At 38.1% G+C, this 24,351-nt stretch overlaps 3 protein-coding genes, 1 non-coding gene and 1 pseudogene across 9 annotated transcripts; all 5 read right to left on the reverse strand.

Moving 5' to 3' along the window:
- Positions 1–268: 268 nt before the first annotated feature.
- Positions 269–2,577, reverse strand: LOC104733094 (FBD-associated F-box protein At5g56370-like). Of its 4 annotated transcripts, XM_010452722.3 has the most exons (5): positions 2,302–2,577; positions 2,177–2,221; positions 1,097–1,962; positions 885–1,016; positions 269–794 (listed from the first exon to the last, which is right to left on the reverse strand). In XM_010452722.3, exons 3-5 carry the CDS (start codon positions 1,919–1,921, stop codon positions 483–485), a joined length of 1,269 nt encoding a protein of 422 aa, XP_010451024.1. In that variant the 5' UTR covers positions 1,922–1,962; positions 2,177–2,221; positions 2,302–2,577; the 3' UTR covers positions 269–482. The 4 variants fall into 4 exon arrangements, with proteins under 4 accessions (XP_010451024.1, XP_010451010.1, XP_010451017.1 ...); XM_010452708.3 differs by having other exon boundaries at positions 2,177–2,491; XM_010452715.3 differs by lacking the exon at positions 2,177–2,221 and having other exon boundaries at positions 2,302–2,490.
- Positions 2,578–3,831: 1,254 nt separating this feature from the next.
- Positions 3,832–5,764, reverse strand: LOC104733084 (FBD-associated F-box protein At5g56370-like). 2 transcript variants are annotated; one of them, XM_010452698.2, is made up of 4 exons: positions 5,657–5,764; positions 4,566–5,426; positions 4,336–4,467; positions 3,832–4,242 (listed from the first exon to the last, which is right to left on the reverse strand). In XM_010452698.2, exons 2-4 carry the CDS (start codon positions 5,385–5,387, stop codon positions 3,964–3,966), a joined length of 1,233 nt encoding a protein of 410 aa, XP_010451000.1. In that variant the 5' UTR covers positions 5,388–5,426; positions 5,657–5,764; the 3' UTR covers positions 3,832–3,963. The 2 variants fall into 2 exon arrangements, with proteins under 2 accessions (XP_010451000.1, XP_087345656.1); XM_087489530.1 differs by having other exon boundaries at positions 4,566–5,196; positions 5,657–5,731.
- A 1,113-nt stretch (positions 5,765–6,877) lies between these two features.
- LOC104755628 (FBD-associated F-box protein At5g56370-like) lies at positions 6,878–9,233 on the reverse strand. 2 transcript variants are annotated; one of them, XM_087489537.1, is made up of 5 exons: positions 8,962–9,233; positions 7,880–8,748; positions 7,699–7,760; positions 7,444–7,578; positions 6,878–7,335 (listed from the first exon to the last, which is right to left on the reverse strand). In XM_087489537.1, the coding sequence occupies exons 2-5, from the start codon at positions 8,697–8,699 to the stop codon at positions 7,051–7,053; spliced, it is 1,302 nt and encodes a 433-aa protein (XP_087345663.1). In that variant the 5' UTR covers positions 8,700–8,748; positions 8,962–9,233; the 3' UTR covers positions 6,878–7,050. The 2 variants fall into 2 exon arrangements, with proteins under 2 accessions (XP_087345663.1, XP_087345662.1); XM_087489536.1 differs by having other exon boundaries at positions 7,880–9,212.
- Positions 9,234–13,776: 4,543 nt separating this feature from the next.
- LOC147949196 (small nucleolar RNA R71) lies at positions 13,777–13,883 on the reverse strand. The gene has a single exon (XR_015585875.1). It is a non-coding gene; the product is annotated as a small nucleolar RNA R71 (small nucleolar RNA).
- A 6,313-nt stretch (positions 13,884–20,196) lies between these two features.
- Positions 20,197–21,448, reverse strand: LOC109127470 (FBD-associated F-box protein At5g56380 pseudogene; annotated as a pseudogene).
- Between the last annotated feature and the right edge of the window lie 2,903 nt (positions 21,449–24,351).

Below are 24,351 nucleotides of genomic sequence, written 5' to 3' on the forward strand. Positions count from 1 at the left end.
TTCCGAAAACCAAAAAAAGTAGTAGTGGTACAAGGAAATCAAATCAAACAAATCTTACAGAGAGATTGGAATCAACCCTAAAAAATTATGCGATGCTATTTCTCACATTCAGAAAATTAAACGAAGTAAGAAATAGATAACCTGGACCTTTCTAGACAATACCAAAGGAAGGACGGACCTTGTCGAGTTGTCGTCACCGAAGAACCCTAATCGGTATTTTTATGTAGGTGTCACACTTCAAATAATATATCCCACGAACAAAACAATATTGTAGAAATAATTATCTTATATATATATTTTTTTTCAGAAAACCTTACATCTTCATTTTGGAGTTTATTCACTGGTTTTTTTTTAACACGAATAACTCTTCAATAAAATGTAGAGTTATCTTTTCACAAATCCACATCATCCAATTACGGTGTTTGTTTGTCTAAACTTGAACAAAGACAAAAGCTTAACTTGAACAAAGACAAAAGCTTAACTTAACAAAAGACAAGCTCACACTCTGTTGAACCTCTTGGCAAACGCGTCAATTCCTTGAACATACGGTATTTCATCGCAACTGTGGTGCGGAACTCCGGTCCCGTGTATGTGCAATCTGCTAGCGAAAAAGTTGCAATCTTTAGACGTTTTGAATGTTTCAAGATAAAAGTTGCGAGTTCTCTCTCTGTCTTCCATCCCCTGTAGTTTCTCCACTCAAAAGTTTCAAGAACAGACGTCAGCGTTTCAGGAACAGTGCTTGGTTCATCCCAATGAAGCATAGGATCTCGAGAAACAGTATAGTAGCCATGGATCTGAGTGCATATATATTATTAGACCATAAAGGAACATTTTAGTCAATATATCCCACAAAGTTTTTCATAGTCTGAAAAGGTTATATTTACCTCGTTAAGCTTGAGAGATCGAAGTTTCGGGGATTGTTGGAGCATAGACATAAGTATATCCCACAAACTTTCACAATTGCAAAACTCCAAGTGTTCAAGCCGGTGGAAGATACTACCAGTAGGAAACTCAGGCTGCAGAGTACACAAAACAAATGAGCGTGTAAAGACAACAAGTTTAATCTAATGACAACAGGATTCTACTACATTCTTACCTCTATGGGTAAACATAAATAGAGGCGTTTGACTGATGCTATAGATCTGAGGATATCATCAGTTTTGGAACATGTAACCTCGACATGTGCTTCCACAATCTCAGGCAAATACTTAATCTTACACTGGTAACCTCGATCTAACAGCTTTAAGTACTTCAAAGCAGTCGAACTCAACTCAAGCTCAGAACCAGATCTTCCATAATAGACAAATCTTTGTAACGAAGGCACCATAACAGAGAAACTCCCCACATTATCAACGCCGTCGTCCTTTCGATCCAAGACCAAGACTTCAAGAACAGGACAGCTTGATAAAAGCTTCCGAGGAGATTCATCGTCTAGGAAAATCACATATTCCAGATGCAGCGTTTTGAGCAGCTGAAAACATACCGGGAATCGAACATCCACAAGAGACACATGTTTTAACTTCAACACCACAAGTGTTCCACATGTGAACAAGCTCTGAGGCAATCTTCTGATAGGCTCATCAATCATAAGACTATAATCAAAATCCAGCTCACGCAAACCTCGTTTCACTGCAATCCTAACCCAAAACCCAATATCTACGTCCCTGCATTTCCGAACAAACTTGAAATGCAAACTCTCTAAGACTGGAGCCGTGTTTAATAGCAAAGACCTTTCCACAAATAGAAAAAACTTCCACAGTTCAGCATCCTCATCATAATTGATGTACTGGAGTTTAGGCACCAACTTCCAAAGATCCTGCCATCGCTTCGACAATAAACTTGTCTTCAAGACATCTCTTGTGGTAAGCAATGAAAGTATCTGCAACAGACACTCATCGGGCAACAAACTGATCTTGTCCATAGGACTTTCCTAGCTTTTTACTCTTTTAATTTCTGACAACCCTAAACAAAAAATGAGAAGATCAGGATCTATTTTTTCTTCTTCTCCAAGTATGTATTATCATAAGTAACAACAGTTTAAAGAAAACAAAGTACTGTAATCAAATCCAAACAGAACCCATTAAGTAATCAAATCCAAACAAAACTCAATAAACAGAGATTAAAAATACCCCCCAAAAAAAATCATCATATGAAAAGAGAGTAAGAAATGGCTAACCTTGGAACACTATGCCATCATTTATTTGGTAACCATCATTTGATGCTAGATATCCAACACAAAAATTAAACTTCTAATGGAAAATAGAGATTTTTGTATTAATTGCAACCGCAGTTACAAAATACCTCTCATAATAATGCTGATTTGAGATCGGAACTGAAAAGCCGAGGTAGTTAAGTTTCCGAAATGGTTGACTGTGGATCTCCTTCTTGGTAATACCTAAGTAGCTAAATTTCTGAGCTGGTTGACTGCGGATCTCCTTCTTGGTAATGCCGAGATAGCTAAATTTCTGAGCTGCTTGACTGCGGATCTCCTTCTTGATAAATGCGTTTTTCTTATTTATAGGGGAGCTTGGGTTACCTAGGGCTCGTCTTTGTTTTAAGAGATTTCCCATTTTGTCCCTCAAAATTGATAGTGAGAATGTGAGATAGAGGGAGTTAAGTACAACTCTTTTGTTTATATTTAAATATTAATTTTATAGTTTGAGTAAGACTCATATGAAGGAATGTAAAGCATGTCTAAAATATCGCAATTCAATAAGATAAACAATAATATTTTTAAAAATTCTTATGTAAATATATGGTCCTAATAATATATTATAATCATAAATTTATAAATTGACCTAGATATAGCTAAATAATTATATAATTCTAGTTTTTTTTTATTGTATTACATATTTTATGTGTTTTATGTTTTTGAATTACATAAACAATATACAGTACTAGGAACATTAGTATATTTTTTTTTTTGGCAGATATAAAAAGAAAATTCTTATCTAGGAAAAACAAAATCCTTAATAATGCACAAAGTTCCTAACTACTCCTTGGTTTCATAATAGTGGTGGATCTACATGAAGATTGGGCGGGCGTGTGCCCCATGCTACTTATTAAAAATGATCTAATATTTTTTTGTTCAGTTTATTCTAATAGCCAATTTGGTATTGAGGTGCCCCATGCTCATCTAAGGTGAGGTTTTCAGTATTCTGTTCTTTCAGTTTTTAATGCTTTTTTGTTGTTTCTTGTTTAAATAGTATACGCTTAGATATATTTTACCACGTCAAGTTTGAGAGATCGAAGTTTCGGGGAATGTTGGAGCATAGACATAAGTAGATCCCACTCTGTTCCAAAAGTGCAAAACTCCAAGTGTTCAAGCTGGTGGAGGATACTACCAGTAGGAAACTTAGGCTGCAGTTCAAAAACAGTCTATCACAACAGAAATCTATGTAGACAACATTTACAGTAGTGGCAAGGATATCTTACCTTTGAGGGGAAACATAGCGAGAGGCGTTTGACTGATGCAAGAGATTTGAGGATCTCATCAGTGTTGGAACATCTAATAATCATGACGTGTGCTTCCACAATCTCAGGCATATATATACTCAATCATACACTTGGAACCATTCTCTAAAATCTTGAAGTACGTCAAAGAAGGCGTAATCATCAGAATCATTGACTCAGAACCAACTCCATAATAAATAAATCTTTGTAAAGAAGGCACCGTAACAGAGAAACACGTCACATTGTCAAGGTTGTTGTCCGCTCGAGTCAACTCCAAGACTTCTTAGGAGATTCATCGTCTAGGAAAATCACATAATCGAGATTCATCCTCCTATCATTTCTTTTTAGGGTTGCACTTGAATGTCAAAGTTGGCCATGTAACTTGAATGGTATAGTTATATATCAATGGGCTTAGGCCTATTAGGTCGCCTTAGAGTTAAAACTGACTAAGTTATCTTTGAACAAACATAAGTTTTTTATCCTATTGTTCAACAATTCTCTTCATCAAATCTAACCAAACACTAGCTCACATTCTGCTGAACCCCTCGACAAACGCGCCAATTCCGTGATGAGATGATATTTTACTCTCAAGTTGGTCGTCTCCGAGGAGAAAATCGCAATCTTTAAACGCTTTGAATGTTTCAAGATATACGTTGCGAGATCTCTTTCCTTCTTCCATGCTCTGTAGTTTCTCCACTCTAAAGTCTCAAGAACGAACATCAACGTTTCAGGAACAGTGCTCGGTTCCTCCCAGTGAAAAATATGACCTCCAGAAAGATTGTCATGGATCTGTGTGCATTATGAAACACCATTATAGATTTATTAGCCAAACAAAAAAAAAAAGAACCAAACCTGAAAAGCGTTTCATAGTTTTTTATTTACCTTGTTAAGCTTGAGAGAACGGAGTTTCGGGGAATGTTGGAGCATAGACATAAGTACCTCCCAATATGTTTCACTAGTGCAGAGCTCCAAATGCACAAGCTGATGAAAGATACTACCAGTAGGAAACTGAGGCTGCGATTACAAGTTAAACAAAAACTTCAATAAAGACCATAAGTTCGATTTGATCACAAAGGAACTCACTAATGTTGTCAAGTGCATACATATACTACCTCTGATATTGAACATAATGAGAGGCGCTTGACTGATTTAAGAGATATGAGGATATCTTCAATGTTGCAACAGTTAACATGGACATGTGCTTCCACGATCTCAGGCATATACTCAATCATACAATTATCACCAAAATCTCTAGTCTTTAGGTACTTTAAAGAAGGCGTATTCAGCACCAACTCCTCAGATTCATATCCTGACTCATAGACAAATCTCTGTAGTGAAGGCACCTTAACAGAGAAACTAATCACATTGTCATCGCCAGCTCGATCCAAGACCAAGACTTCAAGAACAGGACAGCTTGATAAAAGCTTCTTAGGAGATTCATCGTCTAGGAAAATCACACATTTTAGATGCAGCGTTTTGAGCAGCTGAAAACATACAAAAAATCGAACATGCACAAGAGATACATGTTTTAACTTCAACACCACAAGTGTTCCACATGTGAACAAGCTCTGAGGCAATCTTCTGATAGGCTCATCAATCATATGACTATAATCAAAATCAAGCTCACGCAAACCTCGTTCCACTGCTATCCTAACCCAAAACCCAATATCTACGTCCCTGCATTTCCGAACAAACTTGAAATGCAAACTCTCTAAGACTGGAGCCGTGTTTAATAGCAAAGACCTGTCCACAAATAGAAAAAACTTCCACGGTTCAGCATCCTCATCATAGTAGATGTACTGGAGTCTAGGCACCAACTTCCAAAGATTCCTCCATCGCTTTGACAGAACACTAGTGTTCAAGACATCTTTTGTAGGAAGCAATGAAAGTATCTGCAAGAGGAAATCATTGGGCAACAAACTGATACGGTCCATAGGACTCTCCAAGTCCAAGCAGTTAATCCAATGATTTAGCTGTCAATACATAAAGAAACAACCTTAACTCAGAGACCAGGTCCCTTAACTTTCGTTTTTTATAGAGACAATGGCATATGAAGTTCAAAGTTGGATGCTTTCTAAAGTTTTTACTGGAAACCATAAGAAACAGAGTTTTACAGAAAACAGAGGAATCCAAATCTAAACAATTCACAATCAGTCAATCAGAGAGATCTAAGGAAATTTAATGAAGTAAGAAATGGAATTACCTGTTGGCCCTTGTCGTCGTCACTGAAGAACCCTAATTTCTAATTTTGCCCTCTTTCTTTTTTCTTCACTCCCTTAACTTCCTAGTTCCTACTAAGTACTAACAAAGCGTCCAATAAGAAAAAAAAAAAAATCTTATTTTCTTATTTTTCTGGATCAATTCAAACTATTTAAAAATTAATTACTACTGTGGCAGGAAATTTCTTTTGCTTTTTACATATAATTTACAGATTTTTTTTTTTTAATTTATTACAAAAGTCATATGATTTAACATTTTCAGTGTTTTTAAATTTGGCTAATACATGTATAATTTTAATAATCAATTACATTTAAAATTAGTGATGTTACATCTAAGTTCTAACCGGCCTCATCATTTGATTCCCAAACTCTTAAATTTTTGTTTTTTCCTATCAAAATGATTTACTTGTTACGTTTATATATATATATATATATATTATTTTTCAAAATAAAATAACAAAAGCTTTACAACTAATTAATAATAATTTTTGTTAGATTAAAATCATTTTTAATTCAAACTATTTTTAAATATATACTTTCCGAATATCTCAGTGTTCACTGAAAAAAAAAGAGACTTTTTTTTTTTTTTTGGATGAAAATAGAGCAAAATCAACTGTCAAAGTGTTTAGGTGGAACTATATGGAAACTCCTAATTAAAGAGAAAAATATACATAGTCGGTCCAAATTCAAAATAGTCAAGTGAGAGTATTTAACCAAAGAAAATCTTTGGAAGATTGACCACCAAGCCACTCAAGTCTTTTGAGAAGGTAAACGATCTATAACACCTAGTTTTGTTTTTGGAGTTACTTAAGCTTAAATCTCTCTTAAATGGTAAATAAAACAGGTGGATTACGGAATCAGTAACATCTATGGAGTTTGTTCTTTTGGGTTGTCGTACTTAGCTGATTTGGGTTTGTATTTCTCTCCATTGCATGGGATGTTTTGTGCAACTTTAGGTTGGTCAATAAGAAGAGAGAAGGACCAGCACTTTCCTTTTGTGTCTTTGTTTTGCTTGTTGCTTTTTATCTTTCAGTACTCAAGTCAAAACAAAACACGTTATCCAACTTAAAAAATTCCAGGCATGAACTGAGTTCATTTCTAATGTTATAAAACTTCTAAAATTTCACATAGTTTTATCCAGAGAGTCTTCAGTGAATTTAACCAAACACTCACTAGTTCACATGCTGCTGAACCCCAATAAAAAAAATCAAAAAACAGAGCAAATAGTTTTAAGAATGGAAACAGAGCAAATTGTTTTAAGAATGGAAACAGAGGGAATGGTTTTTAAAGAAGAGAAACAGAGCAAATGGTTTTTAAGAAAGAGTTCATGCAACAAAACTAGTTAAGAAGAATCATCCCTGACGGGTTTCAGACTTTTTCAGCCAAAGAGAAACTGACATGTTGAATCACTAAACAAATCTGCCAACTCTTTCAGCATCCGAGATTTCTTCTCCAAATTGGTGGCTACCGGTGTGAAACTCGCTCTCCTTAAACCCCTTGACTGTTCCAAGATAAACGTCACGAGTTCTCTCTCTGAATACCATCCTCTGTAGTTTCTCCACTCCAATGTTTCGAGTCTGAGCATGATCAAGTTTTCAGGAACAGATATTGGCTCACCTTCCAAATGATACAACTCTTCTTTACTATCACTGCAGCCATGTCTCTGAGAACCGAAACCCCGAAATCTTAGGCTCATTACTAAAGATTAGAGATGATGACTCATAAAAAAAACCCCGAAATCTTTTTTAAGGGTTTAAGTGTGTGTTTTTACCTCATTGAGTTTGAGAGGTCGTAGTTTTGGAGAATGTTTAAAAAGAGATATGAGTAGATCCCATTTTGTATCACATGTGCAACAAAACTCTAAGCTTACGAGCTGATGGAATATTTTGCCAGTAGGAAACTGCGACTGCAAAATAGATTCATAAAAAGACAATATAATATGAAACTATGTATAATTAGTTTTCTAGGTATAAGTGGTTTTCTAATTTCAAGGAAATGTTTTGTAAATGTTTAGTAATTTACGTACCTTTGAGGGTAAACATAGAGAGAGGCGTTTGACTGATGTACAGGCCCGGCTTAGCACATGTGCTGGGGGTGCAACAGCACAGGGTCCAAGGGTCCAAAATTTTTTTTTTACATGTTATTTTTTTTTTATAAATTAATATAGATATATTTGGGTGTATTTTAAAAAATAGTACTGGGTCTACCTAAACTTTGAGCCGGGCCTGCTGATGTAAGGGAACCGAGGATATCGTCGGTGTTCCAATAGGTAACCTCCAGATTTGCAGCCATGATCTCAGGCAATTTCTCAATAATACACTCGTCATCGGAATCTGAAATCTCTAAGCTCTTCAAAGAAGGAGCGTTCAACGCAAACAAACCTTCACTAGAATATTCATTAAAATATGTTAACTTTTGTAGTGAAGGCACCGTAATAGAAAAGCTTCCTACATTGTCTCCAGCATAATGTCGATCCACGACCAAGACTTCAAGAATTTGGCAGCTTGATAAAAACTTCTTAGGGGACTCATCGTCTAAGTAAATCACCCAACTAAGGTGCAATGTTTTGAGGAATGGGAAACTAACCGGGAATTTGACATCCTCAAGTGATACATTGGTGAGTTTAAGTTCCACAAGTGTTCCGCAGGTAAACAAGCTTTGTGGTAAACTTTTAGGCTCATTATAAAAAAGGGGAGATAAATACTCGAAATCACTTAAACCTCGTTCCACCGCAATTCGAACCCAAAATCCAATATCTACGTCATCGCATTGGCCTAAAAACTTAAAACACAACCTCTCTAAGACTGGAGCCTCGTTTAATAGCAAAGACCTGTCCACAAACCGCATTAATCTCCCATTATCAAGATTAACATCCTCATCATAATAGATGTACTCGAGTTTAGGCACCAACTTCCAAAGATTCCGCCATCGCTTCGACAATAAACTTGTCTTCAAGACATCTTTTGTGGTAAGCGATGAAAGTATCTGCAACAGACACTCATCGGGCAACAAACTGATTCTGTCCATAGGACTTTCCTAGCTTTTTAATTAACCTAGTGCTTTTTCTCTGACAACCCTAAACAAAAAATGAGAAGATCAGGATCTATTTTTTCTTCTTTTCCAAGTATGTATTATCATAAGTAACAACAGTTTATAGAAAACAAAGTATTGTAATCAAATCCAAACAGAACCCATTAAGTAATCAAATCCAAGAAAAACCCATTAAACAGAGATTGAAAATACCCCCAAAAAAAATCATCATATGAAAAGAGAGTAAGAAATGGCTAACCTTGGAACACTATGCCATCATTTATTTGGTAACCATCATTTGATGAAAATAGGGGGTATTTTTGTATTAATTGAAAAATTCAACTTCTAATGGAAAATAGAGATTTTTGTATTAATTGCAACTGCAGTTACAAAATAACTCTCATAATAATGCCGATTGGAGAACGGAACTAAAAAGCCGAGGTAGCTAAGTTTCCGAGCTGGTTGACGGCGGATCTCCTTCTTGGTAATGCTGAGGTAGCTAATTTTCTGAGCTGGTTGACTGCGGATCTCGTTCTTGGTAAATGTGTTTTCTCTATTTATAGGGGAGCTTAGGTTACCTAGGGCTCGCCTTTTTTTAAAAGCAATTTCCCATTTTGTCTCTCAAAATTAATAGTGAGAATGTGAAATTGATAGAAGGAGTTAAGTCCAACTCTTTTGTGTTATATTTAAATATTAATTATATTAGTTTTATAGTTTGAGCAAGACTCGGATGAAAGAGTGTAACGCATGTCTAAATTATCCAGGCCTGGCTCATGGGGGCGGCGAGAGGGGCGAAGGCCAAGGGACCAACCCAAAATTCAGAAAAATTCCTTCTAACAAAGGGGACAAAAAAAAAATAGTGTGAAAAGGGTCCAAAATTTTTGGTTCACCTAGGATCCAAAAAATTATTGAGACGAGACTGAAATTATCGCAATTCAATAAGATAAACAATAATATTTTTAAAAAATTCTTATGTAAATATATGGTCCTAATAATATAGTATAATCACAAATTTATAAATTGATCTATATATAGCTAAAATAATTATAGTTTTTCATTGTATTACATACTTTACGTGTCTTATGTTTTTGAATTACATAAACAATATACAGTACTCGAAACATTAACTTTTTTTGTTTTTGTTTTTTTTGGCATATGTTAAAAGAAAATCCTTACCGAGAAAAAAATCTTTAATAATGCACAAAGTTCCTAACTACTCCCTCAGGCGGATCCACATGAAGATTAGGATAGGCACTGGCCCCATGCTACTTATTAAAAAAATCTAATATCTTTTTTTTCAGTTTATTCTCATAGCTAATTTGGTATTGAGGTTCCCTATGCTCATCTAAGGTGAGGTGCTCAATATTCTGATCTTTTAGTTTTTAATGCATTTTTGTTGTGTCTTGTTTAAATATGTAGTATACGTTTAGATATATTTTTATTTTAAATATTTATAATGTGCAATTAAATATATTTTAAAAACCAAATAAAAGTTTTTATTATGTAAAATTTAAATTATGAATAATAAGTAATTTGTGCCCCATATAAAGTTTCTGAGCGGGTTGAATATAGATTTCTTTCTTGGTAATGCCGAGATAGCTAAACTTCTGAGCTAGTTGACTGCGGATCTCCTTCTTGGTAATGCGCTTGAGCTTGGCTTACCTAGGACCTGTCTTTTTTGAGAATTTCCTATTTTATCCCTCAAAATTAATAGTGAGATAATTGAGGTTAAGTCTATATATTTTATGTTATTTTTTTTTATAGATTAATCATATTAAATTTATAGTTTGAGCAAAACTCAGTTGAAATAGTGCCATGTCTAAACTATCGCAATCCAATAAGTATAACACAATAATATTTTTAAAAACTCTTATGTAAATATATGGTTCCAGTGATATATTAAATTCATAAATTTATAAGTTGACATAGATATAGCTAAAATAAATATATAATTATAATTCATTTTGTATTTTACATTTATTTTTATTGTATTACATATTTTTTATGTATTATGTTTTTGAATTGGGAAAAATGTCATTAAAATCATGAACTTTCAAATTTTGGTCATTTAAAATATGGACTTTGTTATAGGCCATTTAAAACATCAACTTTCGTTGACTAGCTTTTTTAAACATGAAGTTTCGTTGACCAGGCCAAAAAAGACATGACGTTAAATCCGATAATTGACCAACTAACAGATGTTACTATGCCGTTAATCACTCCGTTACTGACAAACCAACATCGTTTTAATTGAAGTTTTAGTTTGAAATAATGTCATTTAAACCATGAACTTTTAAATATAGGCCATTTAAATCATGAACTTGTAAATGTATGTCATTTAAACCATGAACTTTTAATTTATGTCATTTAAACCATGAACTCGCCCTGGGCGTTCGGTAAAAATCAGACAACCTAAAATTTTTGGTTATCGGAGCAAATCGAAGAGAGAAAGCTTCATCGTTCGGTGCAATTGCTTTGAATAACCGGATTTTGGTTCGGTTCGGTAATCGAATCGATTGGTTTATTAGAAATTGTAGAAGTATATAAGCCTAATCGGCTAACCCGTTTAACCCTAGTTTAGTTTATCTCTTCTTTCTTTGACTCTGCCTCATGATGCGATTCTGAGAAAGAGAGAGAAGAACATCAGTGATATGTCTATATTTTGTCTCTAATCATTGTTTTTCTCATGCATTTAGTAAGGATAACTAATTATTTTGCATAAATTTCTAGTCTCTTTTGTACAAATTGCATATTTAGGTAGTTCTTGCATTATCTTCGCATACATCGTGCATTTTGGAGTATTTCAGGTATTTAGGAGACCTTCGAGCCAGGCCGTCCGAGTCGCGCTGTCGTGCCGTTCGAGTCGCGGTGACGTGCCGTTCGAGTCGTGCCGTTCGAGTCGCGCTGTCGTGCCGTTCGAGTCGCGCTGTCATGGGATTCAGCTTTCGACATCTTCATCAAAGTTGTAGAGAATTGAGTCATCTTTCCAATGCCGTTTAATTCAAGCCAATCGAAGGTGTGGTTCAAAAGTTATCATCGTTTTAGTGGAGGCGTATACATCAAGACTGTCTCGAGTCGCGCCATCACTCCGTCATCACACATCCGCTCGGGTCGCGCCATCACTCCGTCATCACACATCCGCTCGGGTCGCGCCATCATTCCGTCATCACACATCCGCTCGGGTTGCGCCGTCACTCCATCATCACACATCCGCTCGAGTCGCGCCATCACTCCATTGTCGACTACCGTTTGAGCCAACGCCATCACTCACTCGAGCCACTACTCGTTCGCACATGTCAGGAAGACGTTCCATCTTACACGCTTCAGGAGATTCCCAAACCGACTCTTCATCTTGTCGTTTTAAGTTTTAGGGATTTTATGTCTTTACTATATATACGTTTTGTTAAGTCTCCGCGACATCATCTTAGTTTTTATCTCGTTTTTATTTTGTAAGGTTTTCCTAGCCACCAAGAACCGTTCTCAGACTTTGTATCCAGATATCTTTTAAGACATTGAGTATTTGCATTTGATTTCTTCTACAAACTTGTTTATCTCATTTTTACCTATCTAAGAATGCTTGTTTCAATGTTTTCTGAGTTTGTATTGTTGATGATGATTCCTGGATCTGAGTAGTGCGTTAGTTCTTGAGGATGGGATAGATTAGGTGGAGGATCTTAGGATGTAGGGTGTTTAAGCTTGATTTGTATGATTCCCTTCTGGACTAGATTTAGAATTACTAGTTTCTCTCTGATCAATTGGAACTAGGTTCGAGACATTTCCACACCCAAAAGGTGTTCGATGAAATGTCTGACCAACTAGTGCCAGAGACTTACGTTCCTAGCCTAAGAGATTAGTTGTCTAGGATGTTTGTTGACGTGAATGAACTTGTTTGTCATGCCTGCTCGACCACGTTTCTCTAGCGAGAGCTAGGTATGGAAGTGGTTGAGTCTGAGTAGCTTTTACCAAGAGATTGGATTAGCTAAGTTGTGATGTTCATTGTTTAGGGATAGATTGCTTGTGGCATGTTAAACACTCTGTAGACTAGGATACTCCACCGACATCAATTACCCCCATCCTTAGGACTTTTATCTTTTTGATTGATATTACATTCCTGAGATTGTTTCGCTTCTTGCTTTTTAGTTCATGCTTAGACTCGTTTCTGTTTTTATTAATTTTCATTTCTTGTCTTGCATTCTTGTTTGTAGTTCCAGAACACATTTCCGTTTGCATTTTTTGTCATTCTAGGATTGTTAGAAAAAACACTCTTTTTGAATTGGCTTGACTTGTGATTCCTTGATTGCATCTTGATTGCTAGCAACATCCCATTTGGATTGACACCTTAAATACTACAACACTTAAGGTTAATTGAACCTGCTAGGATAAGACACACAAAAATCCTAGTATCAATTTGGCGCCGTTGCCATTTGGGATTCGTTTTGCTACATTTAAGATTTCAAGTTTTGCAAGATTAAGTTCGGTTACACTTATCATTCCGAGTACTGACTTGCTTTGGTTTTCTGCTTGTTTGTTTTGCATCTCAGGTAACTGTTGATTGCAACCTTGCATGCACACCAGATCAAGAGGGCATCAGAATCTCCTCCCTGCTATCGAAGACATCAATTGGTTACAAAGACCACGACAAGCTCGTCAACTAACTGATCATCCCGCACCAATCACTATGGAACAACCTAACGGACCAAATCCGAGACCGCGAAACATTGGCGCTGGAGATGCACCGAACACTCATACTCAGCATGCTGGAATCGTCCCTCCCACCGTGCAGAACAACAACTTCGAAATCAAAAGTGGTCTGATCTCCATGATCCAAGGAAACAAGTTTCACGGGTTGCTTATGGAGGATCCACTCGACCACTTGGACGAGTTTGACCGTCTGTGCAGTCTCACCAAGATCAACGGCGTGAGTGAGGATGGTTACAAGTTGCGCCTCTTTCCATTCTCCCTGGGAGACAAAGCTCATCAATGGGAGAAAAACGTTCCCAAGGGAACCATCACCACTTGGGACGAATGTAAGAAAGCTTTCTTGGCCAAGTTCTTCTCCAACTCTAGAACAGCACGTCTCAGGAATGATATCTCCAGTTTCACTCAGAAGAACTCAGAATCATTCTGTGAAGCATGGGAGCGTTTCAAGGGTTACCACAGCCAATGCCCACACCATGGATTCAGTAACGAGTCACTGCTGAGCACTCTCTACCGTGGTGTACTTCCGAAGATACGCATGCTGCTTGACACTGCTTCAAATGGCAACTTCTTGAACAAAGACGTAGATGAAGGTTGGAAACTCGTCGAAAATCTCGCCCAGTCTGATGGCAACTACCATGACGACTATGATCGCACAGTTAGAGGAGATGCTGGCTCTGAGGAGAAGTACAAGGTGCTCAAGGATCCAATTGAGCCAGCCAAGCAATATGACCCTCAAGCTACTAAAGAACCCGCTGCTCCCAAGGATAAACATGTGAGATTCATTCCTCCACCATACAAGCCACCTTTACCATTTCCAGTGAGGTTTAAGAAGCAGCTTACTGAGAAATATAAAGCTCTGTTCGAAAAACAAGTCAAGGAGATTGAACTTAGGATGCCTTTGCTTGATGCATTTGCACTTGTGCCTCAATATCAAAAGTTTTTAACTGACTTGGTAACCGAAAAGACCAATGAGAAGGAGGAGATAGCTAAAGGAGCTCAAGCTAAGGCTCTGGAAGATGAGAGGGTAGTGCATGACATAGGTGGGGTTATTCATGAATGCAAGGCTGTTATTCAGAAGATGATTATCCCAAAGAAGCTAGAGGACCCTGGTTCTTTCACCTTGCCTTGTTCTCTAGGTCCATTGGCCTTCAAAAAGTGTCTATGCGACCTTGGTGCTTCAGTAAGCCTCATGCCACTCTCTGTAGCTCAGAGGCTAGGATTCAACGAATATAAGTCATGTAACCTCCACTTAATATTGGCTGATAGGACTACTAGATTGCCTCATGGTCTATTAGAGAACCTGCCCATCAAAATTGGACAAGCTGAGATTCCTACTGACTTTGTGGTGGTGGGAATGGATGAAGAGCCTAAAGATCCACTAATCCTGGGAAGGCCTTTCTTAGCTACAGCTGGAGCAGTCATTGATGTCAAGAAGGGGATGATTGATCTCAATCTGGGTAAGAATTTCAAGATCAAATTTGATATCAAGGATGCTAAGAAGAAGCCAACTATTGATGGGCAGACCTTCGTGATTGAAGAGAAAGATCAGAAAGATGGGTTTGACATCTTTGAGGGTGTCAATGAGGCAGAAACAAGAGTTTGGGTAACCAAAGAAAAAACTCGAAGGGGCACTCAACCGTGTTCCAACTCGAGTGCAGTTGTTGCTCTCCCTAAGCGTCATGACCTGCTTCCTAAACTTCACCAACTGCAAGAGACAAGTCCTCCCGCGCTTGACAGTTTGTCTGAACTCCAAACTACCAAGATTCTAGGGGATTCGGTGAGAGAGTTAACAGCTATGGTGAAGGAGATGAGTGGGCAAATCAAGAAGCTCCAAGGTACAATGAGAAGTTCTCCTACAAGGAAATTAAGGTGGAGGTTTGGGATAATGAAGAAGAGCAGTTCATTTGTTGTTGAACCTAGGCAGAATGTTAAAGAGTATCTGGCTAGACAAGACATACCAGAGGGGAGCTCACCACCTCTCTATCACCCTCCCAAAGCATAAGGAGTATGCAAAGTCAAGCTAGGGACTTTAAACAAGTTCACTTGGGGGGAAGTCCCAAAGGTATCACTGTAAATATTTTTTAGGATCCTTGTGTTTTTGATTTTCGTTTTTAGTTTTATTGTATTTAGGAATCTACAGAAGGGAGAACGAGCTCAACGCAAGTATCACTTCCATCGCTACCGTTCACCACCACTCGAGTCGGCACCGTGCGATTCTACCCATCCGGCGATCCCAGCTCGTTACACGACTCAATCGACATAACTCAATCCTCTGTTCCAAAGTATCCCGCTCGAGTCGACCATATCCCACTCGACCAACAAGCTCAACACACGTCCCGTCATCGCTGCTGTTTGTCACCCACGAGTAGTTCTGACTTGATCCTTCCGAAGCTTTAGTCGCAGTTCCGGAGAACAAACACGCATTTCTCACCCTTCGACTCGACCCTCGTTGTTACACAACACGAGCTGAACGACTCGACTACCGGATCATCCACCTCGCTCGAGTCAACGTGCGTACACTCGACCCACATCGACCTGCTCTCCACACGACCTACACGAAGATCCACTCGTGTATCATCACGACGTTGCGACTCGACCGGACCATCTAACCCAAGTCGATGACATGCAGTGTGACGAGCAGCCGAACACGTATCAGAACACGCAAGCGGTTGAGCAACAAGTCGACCAACCAGGTGAGACCACTACTGCGGATCCTGAACACGGTGAAGGACAGAGCCAGTACCACGCACCAACTCCTTGGGCGAGCTCCGACTCCTTCTTCTACTACTGAGGTACTCATACCTTCCCTTGTATATACCATTTCATTTGTGCATTGTTTCTGTTGTGATTCTTAAATTCTCCTGCAAATTTTTCTTACACATGAGACTGTGTAATTTAAGTTTGGGGGAGGGGTTGAGATGATGTATCTGATGGTATTTTCTGTGATTCCTATTTCAAATTTTTGCATCATATCATGTTTGAGTCTGCATTCATCTATTTGCATAGAAAAGCCATAAAAATTTGAAATTTTTTTGAAAATTTCCACAAAAACAGAGTGTTCATGTAGCTTGCACTTGCATATTATGATTGAGTATAGTGTCATTCATATAGGGTTGTTGCATTTAGCATAGGAGTTGATGATGATTGTAACCTTGGTAGCATGTTGAATTCAATAGGATAGGATCAAGGCCCTTGTTATTAGTTCTTTGATGCATGTTGATTGAATTTGAAAATGTAAGATTGAAGCATGTTCTGAATTGACGTCATTCCCTATCTATCTGAACCTAATCCTGACTTGCAATTATCTTGTTATGCATTGAAGTTGAACTCATGGATACCATATACATACTTGGATTGTCTTTCACATTTTTACCACTTTTGTCAATCCAAGTAGCTGATTCCCATATTTGGAACAGTTTCCCGCACCCTTAACCAACCGTTCTTTCAAGCCAATTGTATTCTTGAGTGTCAGGTCTTTTCCGAGTTGAGCTTGTTAGAAAGTGTTAGGTTCTAACCGACAAGAGTAGGATCCTGTGTAGCTCTAGTTCGCGTTATCCGGACTAGTAGGACTAGGTGAGAACTTGACATTGGGTATTGGGTTTGGATTTGTGCAGAAAAGTAAAGGGTAGGAAGTCTTAAGGAAGGGGATGTGTTTTCAAAGTTTACACGTCTAGTAAAAGATTTAGGGTGAGCAAAGTAAAAAGAATAATTGGTTCTGGGCATGAAATTAAAAAAAAAAAAATTTAGACAAAGAAAAGAAAGTAAAAATGCTTAAGATGTCTAGAAGAAAAGAGAATGAACCATAGTGATATTAGAGTTTTCCCAATCCGCTAGAGTGATAAGAAGTGAACTCTTCTTAAGACCAAATCTAAAGAATGAAAGAATGAGTTTGAGATGAAGTTTCTGATGAAGGGTAGAGATAGATCCAACTTCGGTTTGGAATGTTCTTTGGGTAGACAGGGCGCTGCTCTTGTATGCATCAGTTGGTTTCAACCTTTAGCCTTCTCTTAAGCTCAACTCTTTTCATGAGAGAACCTTGTTATGTATCGATGGAAACACTTGAGAAAGAAACCACATTTGTCTCTAACCTTTCACCCTAGCCAAATGAGTTCAATGACACTGCATAGCTTGATTCATGGTTCTTTGTTAATAAATGTTAAAGGGGGTGATTGATAGGATTGCATGTGTAGATCAATCGAATGAAATTTCTTTACCATGCATCATAGAACTAAAAACAAGGACCTTGATACTAACTACTCTATTCAGCATGTTTTAGGTTCTGAGACCCCCATCTTCACACCTCTTCTCCATACTTTGTTCTTGATCGTTTGCTTGAGGGCAAGCAAAGAATAAGTTTTGGGGAGTTGATATGTCTATATTTTGTCTCTAATCATTGTTTTTCTCATGCATTTAGTAAGGATAACTAATTGTTTTGCATAAATTTTTAGTCTCTTTTGTACAAATTGCATAATTAGGTAGTTCTTGCATTATCTTCGCATACATCGTGCATTTAGGAGTATTTCAGGTATTTAGGAGACCTTCGAGCCAGGCCGTCCGAGTCACGCTGTCGTGCCATTCGAGTCGCGGTGTCGTGCCGTTCGAGTCGTGCCGTTTGAGTCGCGCTGTCGTGCCGTTCGAGTCGTGCCGTCCGAGTCGCGCTGTCATGGGATTCAGCTTTCGACGTCTTCATCAAAGTTTCAGAGAATTGAGTCATCTTTCCAATGCCGTTTATTTCAAGCCAATCGGAGGTGTGGTTCAAAAGTTATCATCGTTTTAGTGGAGGCGTATACATCAAGACTGTCTCGAGTCGCGCCATCACTCCGTCATCACCCATCCGCTCGGGTCGCGCCATCACTCCGTCATCACACATCCGCTCGGGTCACGCCATCATTCCGTCATCACACATCCGCTCGGGTCGCGCCGTCACTCCGTCATCACACATCTGCTCGAGTCGCGCCATCACTCCGTCGTCGACTACCATTTGAGCCAACGCCATCACTCACTCGAGCCACTACTCGTTCGCACATGTCAGGAAGACGTTCCATCTTACACGCTTCAGGAGATTCCCAAACCGACTCTTCATCTTGTCGTTTTAAGTTTTAGGGATTTTATGTCTTTACTATATATATGTTTTGTTAAGTCTCCGCGACATCATCTTAGTTTTTATCTCGTTTTTATTTTGTAAGGTTTCCCTAGCCACCAAGAACCGTTCTCAGACTTTGTATCCAGATATCTTTTAAAACATTGAGTATTTGCATTTGATTTCTTCTACAAACTTGTTTATCTCATTTTTACCTATATAAGAATGCTTGTTTCAATGTTTTCTGAGTTTGTATTGTTGATGATGATTTCTGGATCTGAGTAGTGCGTTAGTTCTTGAGGATGGGATAGATTAGGTGGAGGATCTTAGGATGTAGGGTGTTTAAGCTTGATTTGTATGATTCGCTTCTGGACTAGAGTTAGAATTACTAGTTTCTCTCTGATCAATTGGAACTAGGTTCGAGACATTTCCACACCCAAAAGGTGTTCGATGAAATGTCTGACCAACTAGTGCCAGAGACTTACGTTCCTAGCCTAAGAGATTAGTTGTCTAGGATGTTTGTTGACGTGAATGAACTTGTTTGTCATGCCTGCTCGACCACGTTTCTCTAGCGAGAGCTAGGTATGGAAGTGGTTGAGTCTGAGTAGCTTTTACCAAGAGATTGGATTAGCTAAGTTGTGATGTTCATTGTTTAGGGATAGATTGCTTGTGGCATGTTAAACACTCTGTAGACTAGGATACTCCACCGACATCAATTACCCCCATCCTTAGGACTTTTATCTTTTTGATTGATATTACATTCCTGAGATTGTTTCGCTTCTTGCTTTTTAGTTCATGCTTAGACTCGTTTCTGCTTTTATTAATTTTCATTTCTTGTCTTGCATTCTCGTTTCTAGTTCCAGAACACATTTCCGTTTGCATTTGTTGTCATTCTAGGATTGTTAGAAAAAACACTCTTTTTGAATTGGCTTGACTTGTGATTCCTTGATTGCATCTTGATTGCTAGCAACATCTCATTTGGATTGACATCTTAAATACTACAACACTTAAGGTTAATTGAACATGCTAGGATAAGAGACACAAAAATCCTAGTATCAATCAGTCCATCATTCTTTGTCGATCTTTGTCATGTATTTTGTGTCTTTTTGTTTTTGTCTTGAATCTTTTTCATTTATTAGGACACTACACTAGAGTCTGAAGGATTGATCATCTTGTTTTAGGATACTGCACTAGAGTTTGAAAAATTGATCACCATTTTTATGTATTATTGTTTACATAACATAAATTTGAAAGTTAATGGTTTAAACGACATACATTTACAAGTTTATGGTTTAAATGACATACATTTACAAGTTCATGGTTTAAATGGCCTATATTTAAAAGTTCATGGTTTAAATAACATTTTTCGAATTAAAACTTCTATTAAAACGATGTCGTTTTGTTAGTAACGGAGTGATTAACGGCATAGTAACGTCTGTTAGTAGGTCAATTATCGGATTTAACGTCATGTCTTTTTTGGCCTGGTCAACGAAACTTCATGTTTAAAAAAGCTAGTTAACGAAAGTTGATGTTTTAAATGACCTACAACAAAGTTCATGTTTTAAATAGCTAAAATTTGAAATTTCATGATTTTAATGACATTTTTCCCCTTTTGAATTACTTAAACAATATACAGTACTAGGAACAGTTTTTTTCTTTTTTTCTTTTTGGCAAATATAAAAAGAAAACCCTTATTGAGAAAAAAGAAAAAAAGAGAAAAATCCTTAATAATTCACAAACTTCCTACCTACTCCCTTGATATATGATGTTTTAAAGTAGTTTCTCTACTTGTAAGGGAAACATACAACACTTTGCATAAAACAAGGAGAAAAAAAAAAAATTATGTTGAAAAGGGTCTTAAAAAAATTGTATGCCTAGGGACAAATTTTATTTTGAGACGGGGCTGCTTTGACATTTGCCTCTACCACTTCATGGATGTTTATACTCTCGCTAAATGTAAGACCACCAGAACGACGATCTACAATGTGAAAGTATTTCAAAGAAGAGCATCTATCACAAGTTCCGTGATTCCAGCGTCAAGCAAAGATAACTTCTTCAAGGAAGGCACTACAATCTTGAAAACCAGCGGGAATGTCTGATGGTAACAAATTTTCTTTTATGAACGGGACAATTGGGTAAAAGTCTATCTAGAGCATTCTCGTTAGAGTATTTCAGAGATTTGAGGGTTAAAGTTTTCAGAGAACTTAGAGAAACGAGTTCAGGAACATCCAAAAAACCGTTCTCCAAATTTAAGACCACAAGCGTTTCACAAGTATGTAATCTCTTTGGGAAAAGGCATTGCTTGTAATAACAACAATCGTATTGGACCTTCAGCTCCATCAGACCACGTTTGACCGCGGTTCGAACCCAAATCTCAATATCATCACCTGTGCAATGTCGACCTAACTTGAGATGCAGACTTCGTAAAACAAGACCTTCGCGTGACATCAACGATCTGTCCACGAACCGTCGAAATCTCCCATAATCAGGATCTTGAGATCCCCAAAACCCAAGGTCGGGAATGTGACTGAGCTCATCAAACTCAAGTCTTGGTAAGGAGATCCAGAGAGACTTAAACCGTTTAGACAATAGCATAGTTCGCATAACATCTTTTGTCGGAAGAAAGGACAATATCTTCGATAGGACTTTGTCATGCAAGTAGCTGATTCTATCCATTTAGAGTCCGGAAGTTAGAGACACTCAACTCAACTCAAGGACAAGAGATTACGATGGGAATCACCAAACCCCATTAGAGAGATTGGTAGATTATGATCATGGAACAAAGATATGATTCTTCGAAGTGATTCATTTCAAAAGCGAAGAACAAGAAGAAATCACAAGGCTAGGCAGTGAGACTTACTCTGTCCCTTTGTCTCTTCAACACTAATGGAAAAAAACTTGAGGCGGCGGCGATGGTCATTTTTTTTTGGTCGGCAACAGTTTCATTGATTAAAATCCAATTTTGGCAAAAGTACGATATTGATATACTACAAAGATACAAAGCCCAACTCGAATTTGGCCCAACATAGCAATTGATGACTAAATTCCTAACTTCACCAGCTTTTAGGTAGGTTAAGTACTTTGCCCCAAAAAAAAAAAAAAAAGTAGGTAAAGTAGTAAAGGAAAATTCCCAAAAAAAAGTAGGTAAAGTAGTAAGCACAATTATAGAAAAAAATCATTTAATTTAAATTGTACTAGTTTAATTATATTTTTTCAGGTTTAATTTAAACATCTTTTAGCTTCATGGTCACATGTGTTATTAGTAGTATTAACTATTAACAGATATATCAAATCTTAGATGATTCTAGAAGATAAGGAAATTTATTTTTATCATAATGAACTTTAAAAAATAAAACTGGAACATAATACTTGAATTATTGACACATGTCAAACCCTTACAGGTTAACTGACACATATAATGTTATTAAATATATTTTAACTTTAACATAATCAGATTAGGTCTTTAAACAGGTTAACAAAATTTGAGACAATTTATCATGCCAATAACAAAGATCTGAAAAGCCTATTTACTTTATATGATCCAAGAACAACCTAAACGGATATTTCTGACCCGCGTGTTTATCCGTTTAACATTAGACATATATGACGTTTTTAACCTAGAACGAAAATATTAAAATGGTCATAACTCCAATGGCATAGAGGTGTAATTTTTTACAAAACTTATGTTTATTTTATAAATGTGTTATCCATTAATAGGAGGGATTTAGGAGTTTTTTTTTTTTTTTTTTTTTTTTTTGTCAACAAAAGATCAGCTCAAACGAGCCAATTGGTAGGGAAATTGTTTACAAACAAAACTTGGTGCGGAGATGTACGCGCTTGGCGTGCCAAAGAATCCGCCCTTACATTTGCATTTCTAGATATTAAAGATAAAGAGAAAGAAGAAAATTCTTCCCTATCTGTCTTGATGTCGTCAAGGTACGCCGAGAAAGCTGGCCAGTCAGAAGGGGAAGACACCATCTTCACCAAGTCTGAGCAGTCGGTATAGAAAGCCACATCTCTGAAATCATGGCCGATCATGCAGCGCATCGCCCATAGGAACGCTTCAACTTCAGCATGTAATGGAGATAGACTCTGCCGGAAATTCTTTGCTCCCAAAAACGGCAACGCTGTCTGGGCCGAGGTACAACACCATCCTGCACCTGCATACAAATCCCCTGCTTTCCAAGATCCATCTGTGAAACAGCGGTATCCTGAAAAAACCGAAGGGAGGGAAGCAGAAGCCACCCGAACTGGTATCCCCGAAACTGCGGGGACAGTTGTCAGTGGAGCGTCTTCTTCCTGAGCCTGCTGCCACGCGGCAGCTTCACACTCTGCTACCTTTACAATATCCTCCGGCCGATCGACAATATTGTCATAAACACGTGCATTCCTTGCTTTCCAAATAAACCACACAAGCCATGGGAAAGCCGTAACATGAGCCCCAGGGTTCTGTTTCCCTAGAAAATGATCTACATTCGCATAAATAGATTCTGTCGGGAAGGAAATTGTTCCCACCGGTACATGTGCTAGGGCCCAAACCTGGCGGGCCGGAGGACACACAAAGATGGCATGATTAATAGTCTCCATATCCGCACCACATCGTACACACCGTAAATCACAAGCAATTCCCCGTCGTCCCAAATTTGCCGAAACCGAAATACAACCAGATAAAACCTGCCACATAAAATGTTGAATCTTGGGCGGGCAACGGGCCCTCCACACACTAGCGAGTAGAGGGGTAATGTCCGGGCCTGAACCAGTGGCTCCAAAAGTCCGCACCACATCATGACGTGCAGTGTGATAGCCTGACTTGACTGTGTACTTCCCTGTTTTTGTGAAATGCCAACCGAAAGGATCATCCTTTGAGTTACCACCCAATGGTATAGCCCTTATCAATGCAACATCAAGTGGATCAAAATGCTCATTAAGCATATCCATACGCCAAGTATTAGTGTGTCGGTCAATTAAATGATTCATTTGAAGATAAGGGTCCTTTACCAGACCCTTACTGACAGCTGGTCTCGGGAATTGAGCTGGTACCCAAGGATCAGACCATATAGAAATGGTGTCCCCAGAGCCAACCCGTTTAATAAGCCCTTTATTTACCAGAGAGCGAGCAGAACATATACTCCTCCATCCATAGGAGGGAGAGTATGATCTAATCGGATCCAAAGGATTCGTATTCCGATAATACCTACTTTTAAACACCCTGGCAAACAGCGATTCTGGAGCGTCTATGAGACGCCATAACTGCTTAGCCAGTAATGCCGAATTAAAGTCATCCACATTCCTGAAACCCAAACCTCCCAGCTGTTTGCTTACACATAATTTCTCCCAGGCAAGCCAATGCATTCCCCCTGACTGACCATTAGTACTCCACCAAAAGTTTGCCACCGCACTGGTAAGCTTTGATGTAATTGTTTTTGGTAAACGAAAACACGACATCACAAACGTTGGAACAACAGTAGCAACAGATTTTATCATCACTTCCCTTCCCCCTTTGGACAGCAAATTTGCCGTCCAACCATTTGTCCGACTCTGAATCCGTTCCCGAACAAAAGAGAAAATCTTTGTCTTTGCCCCACCCAAACTTTCGGGTAAGCCCAGGTATGACCCCATGCCACCCAAAGTCATGATCCCAAGGACACCCTGGAGCTCGTTTTTGGTCTGATCATCAATCTTGTGCCCAAATTGGACAGAAGATTTTGAGAAATTAATTTGTTGACCCGAAACCAACTCATACTGTTTCAGAATATCTAAAATAGCCCGACATTGTTCTCTGTCCGCCTTACAGAAGAAAAGACTATCATCGGCAAATAACAAATGCGTAATGGGCGGGCATTTGTTCGCCACTTTTATCCCTGTAAT

The sequence above is a fragment of the Camelina sativa genome, chromosome 2 (assembly GCF_030686135.1).
Source record: "Camelina sativa cultivar CO46 ecotype springtype chromosome 2, ASM3068613v1".
Lineage (NCBI taxonomy): Eukaryota > Viridiplantae > Streptophyta > Magnoliopsida > Brassicales > Brassicaceae > Camelina > Camelina sativa.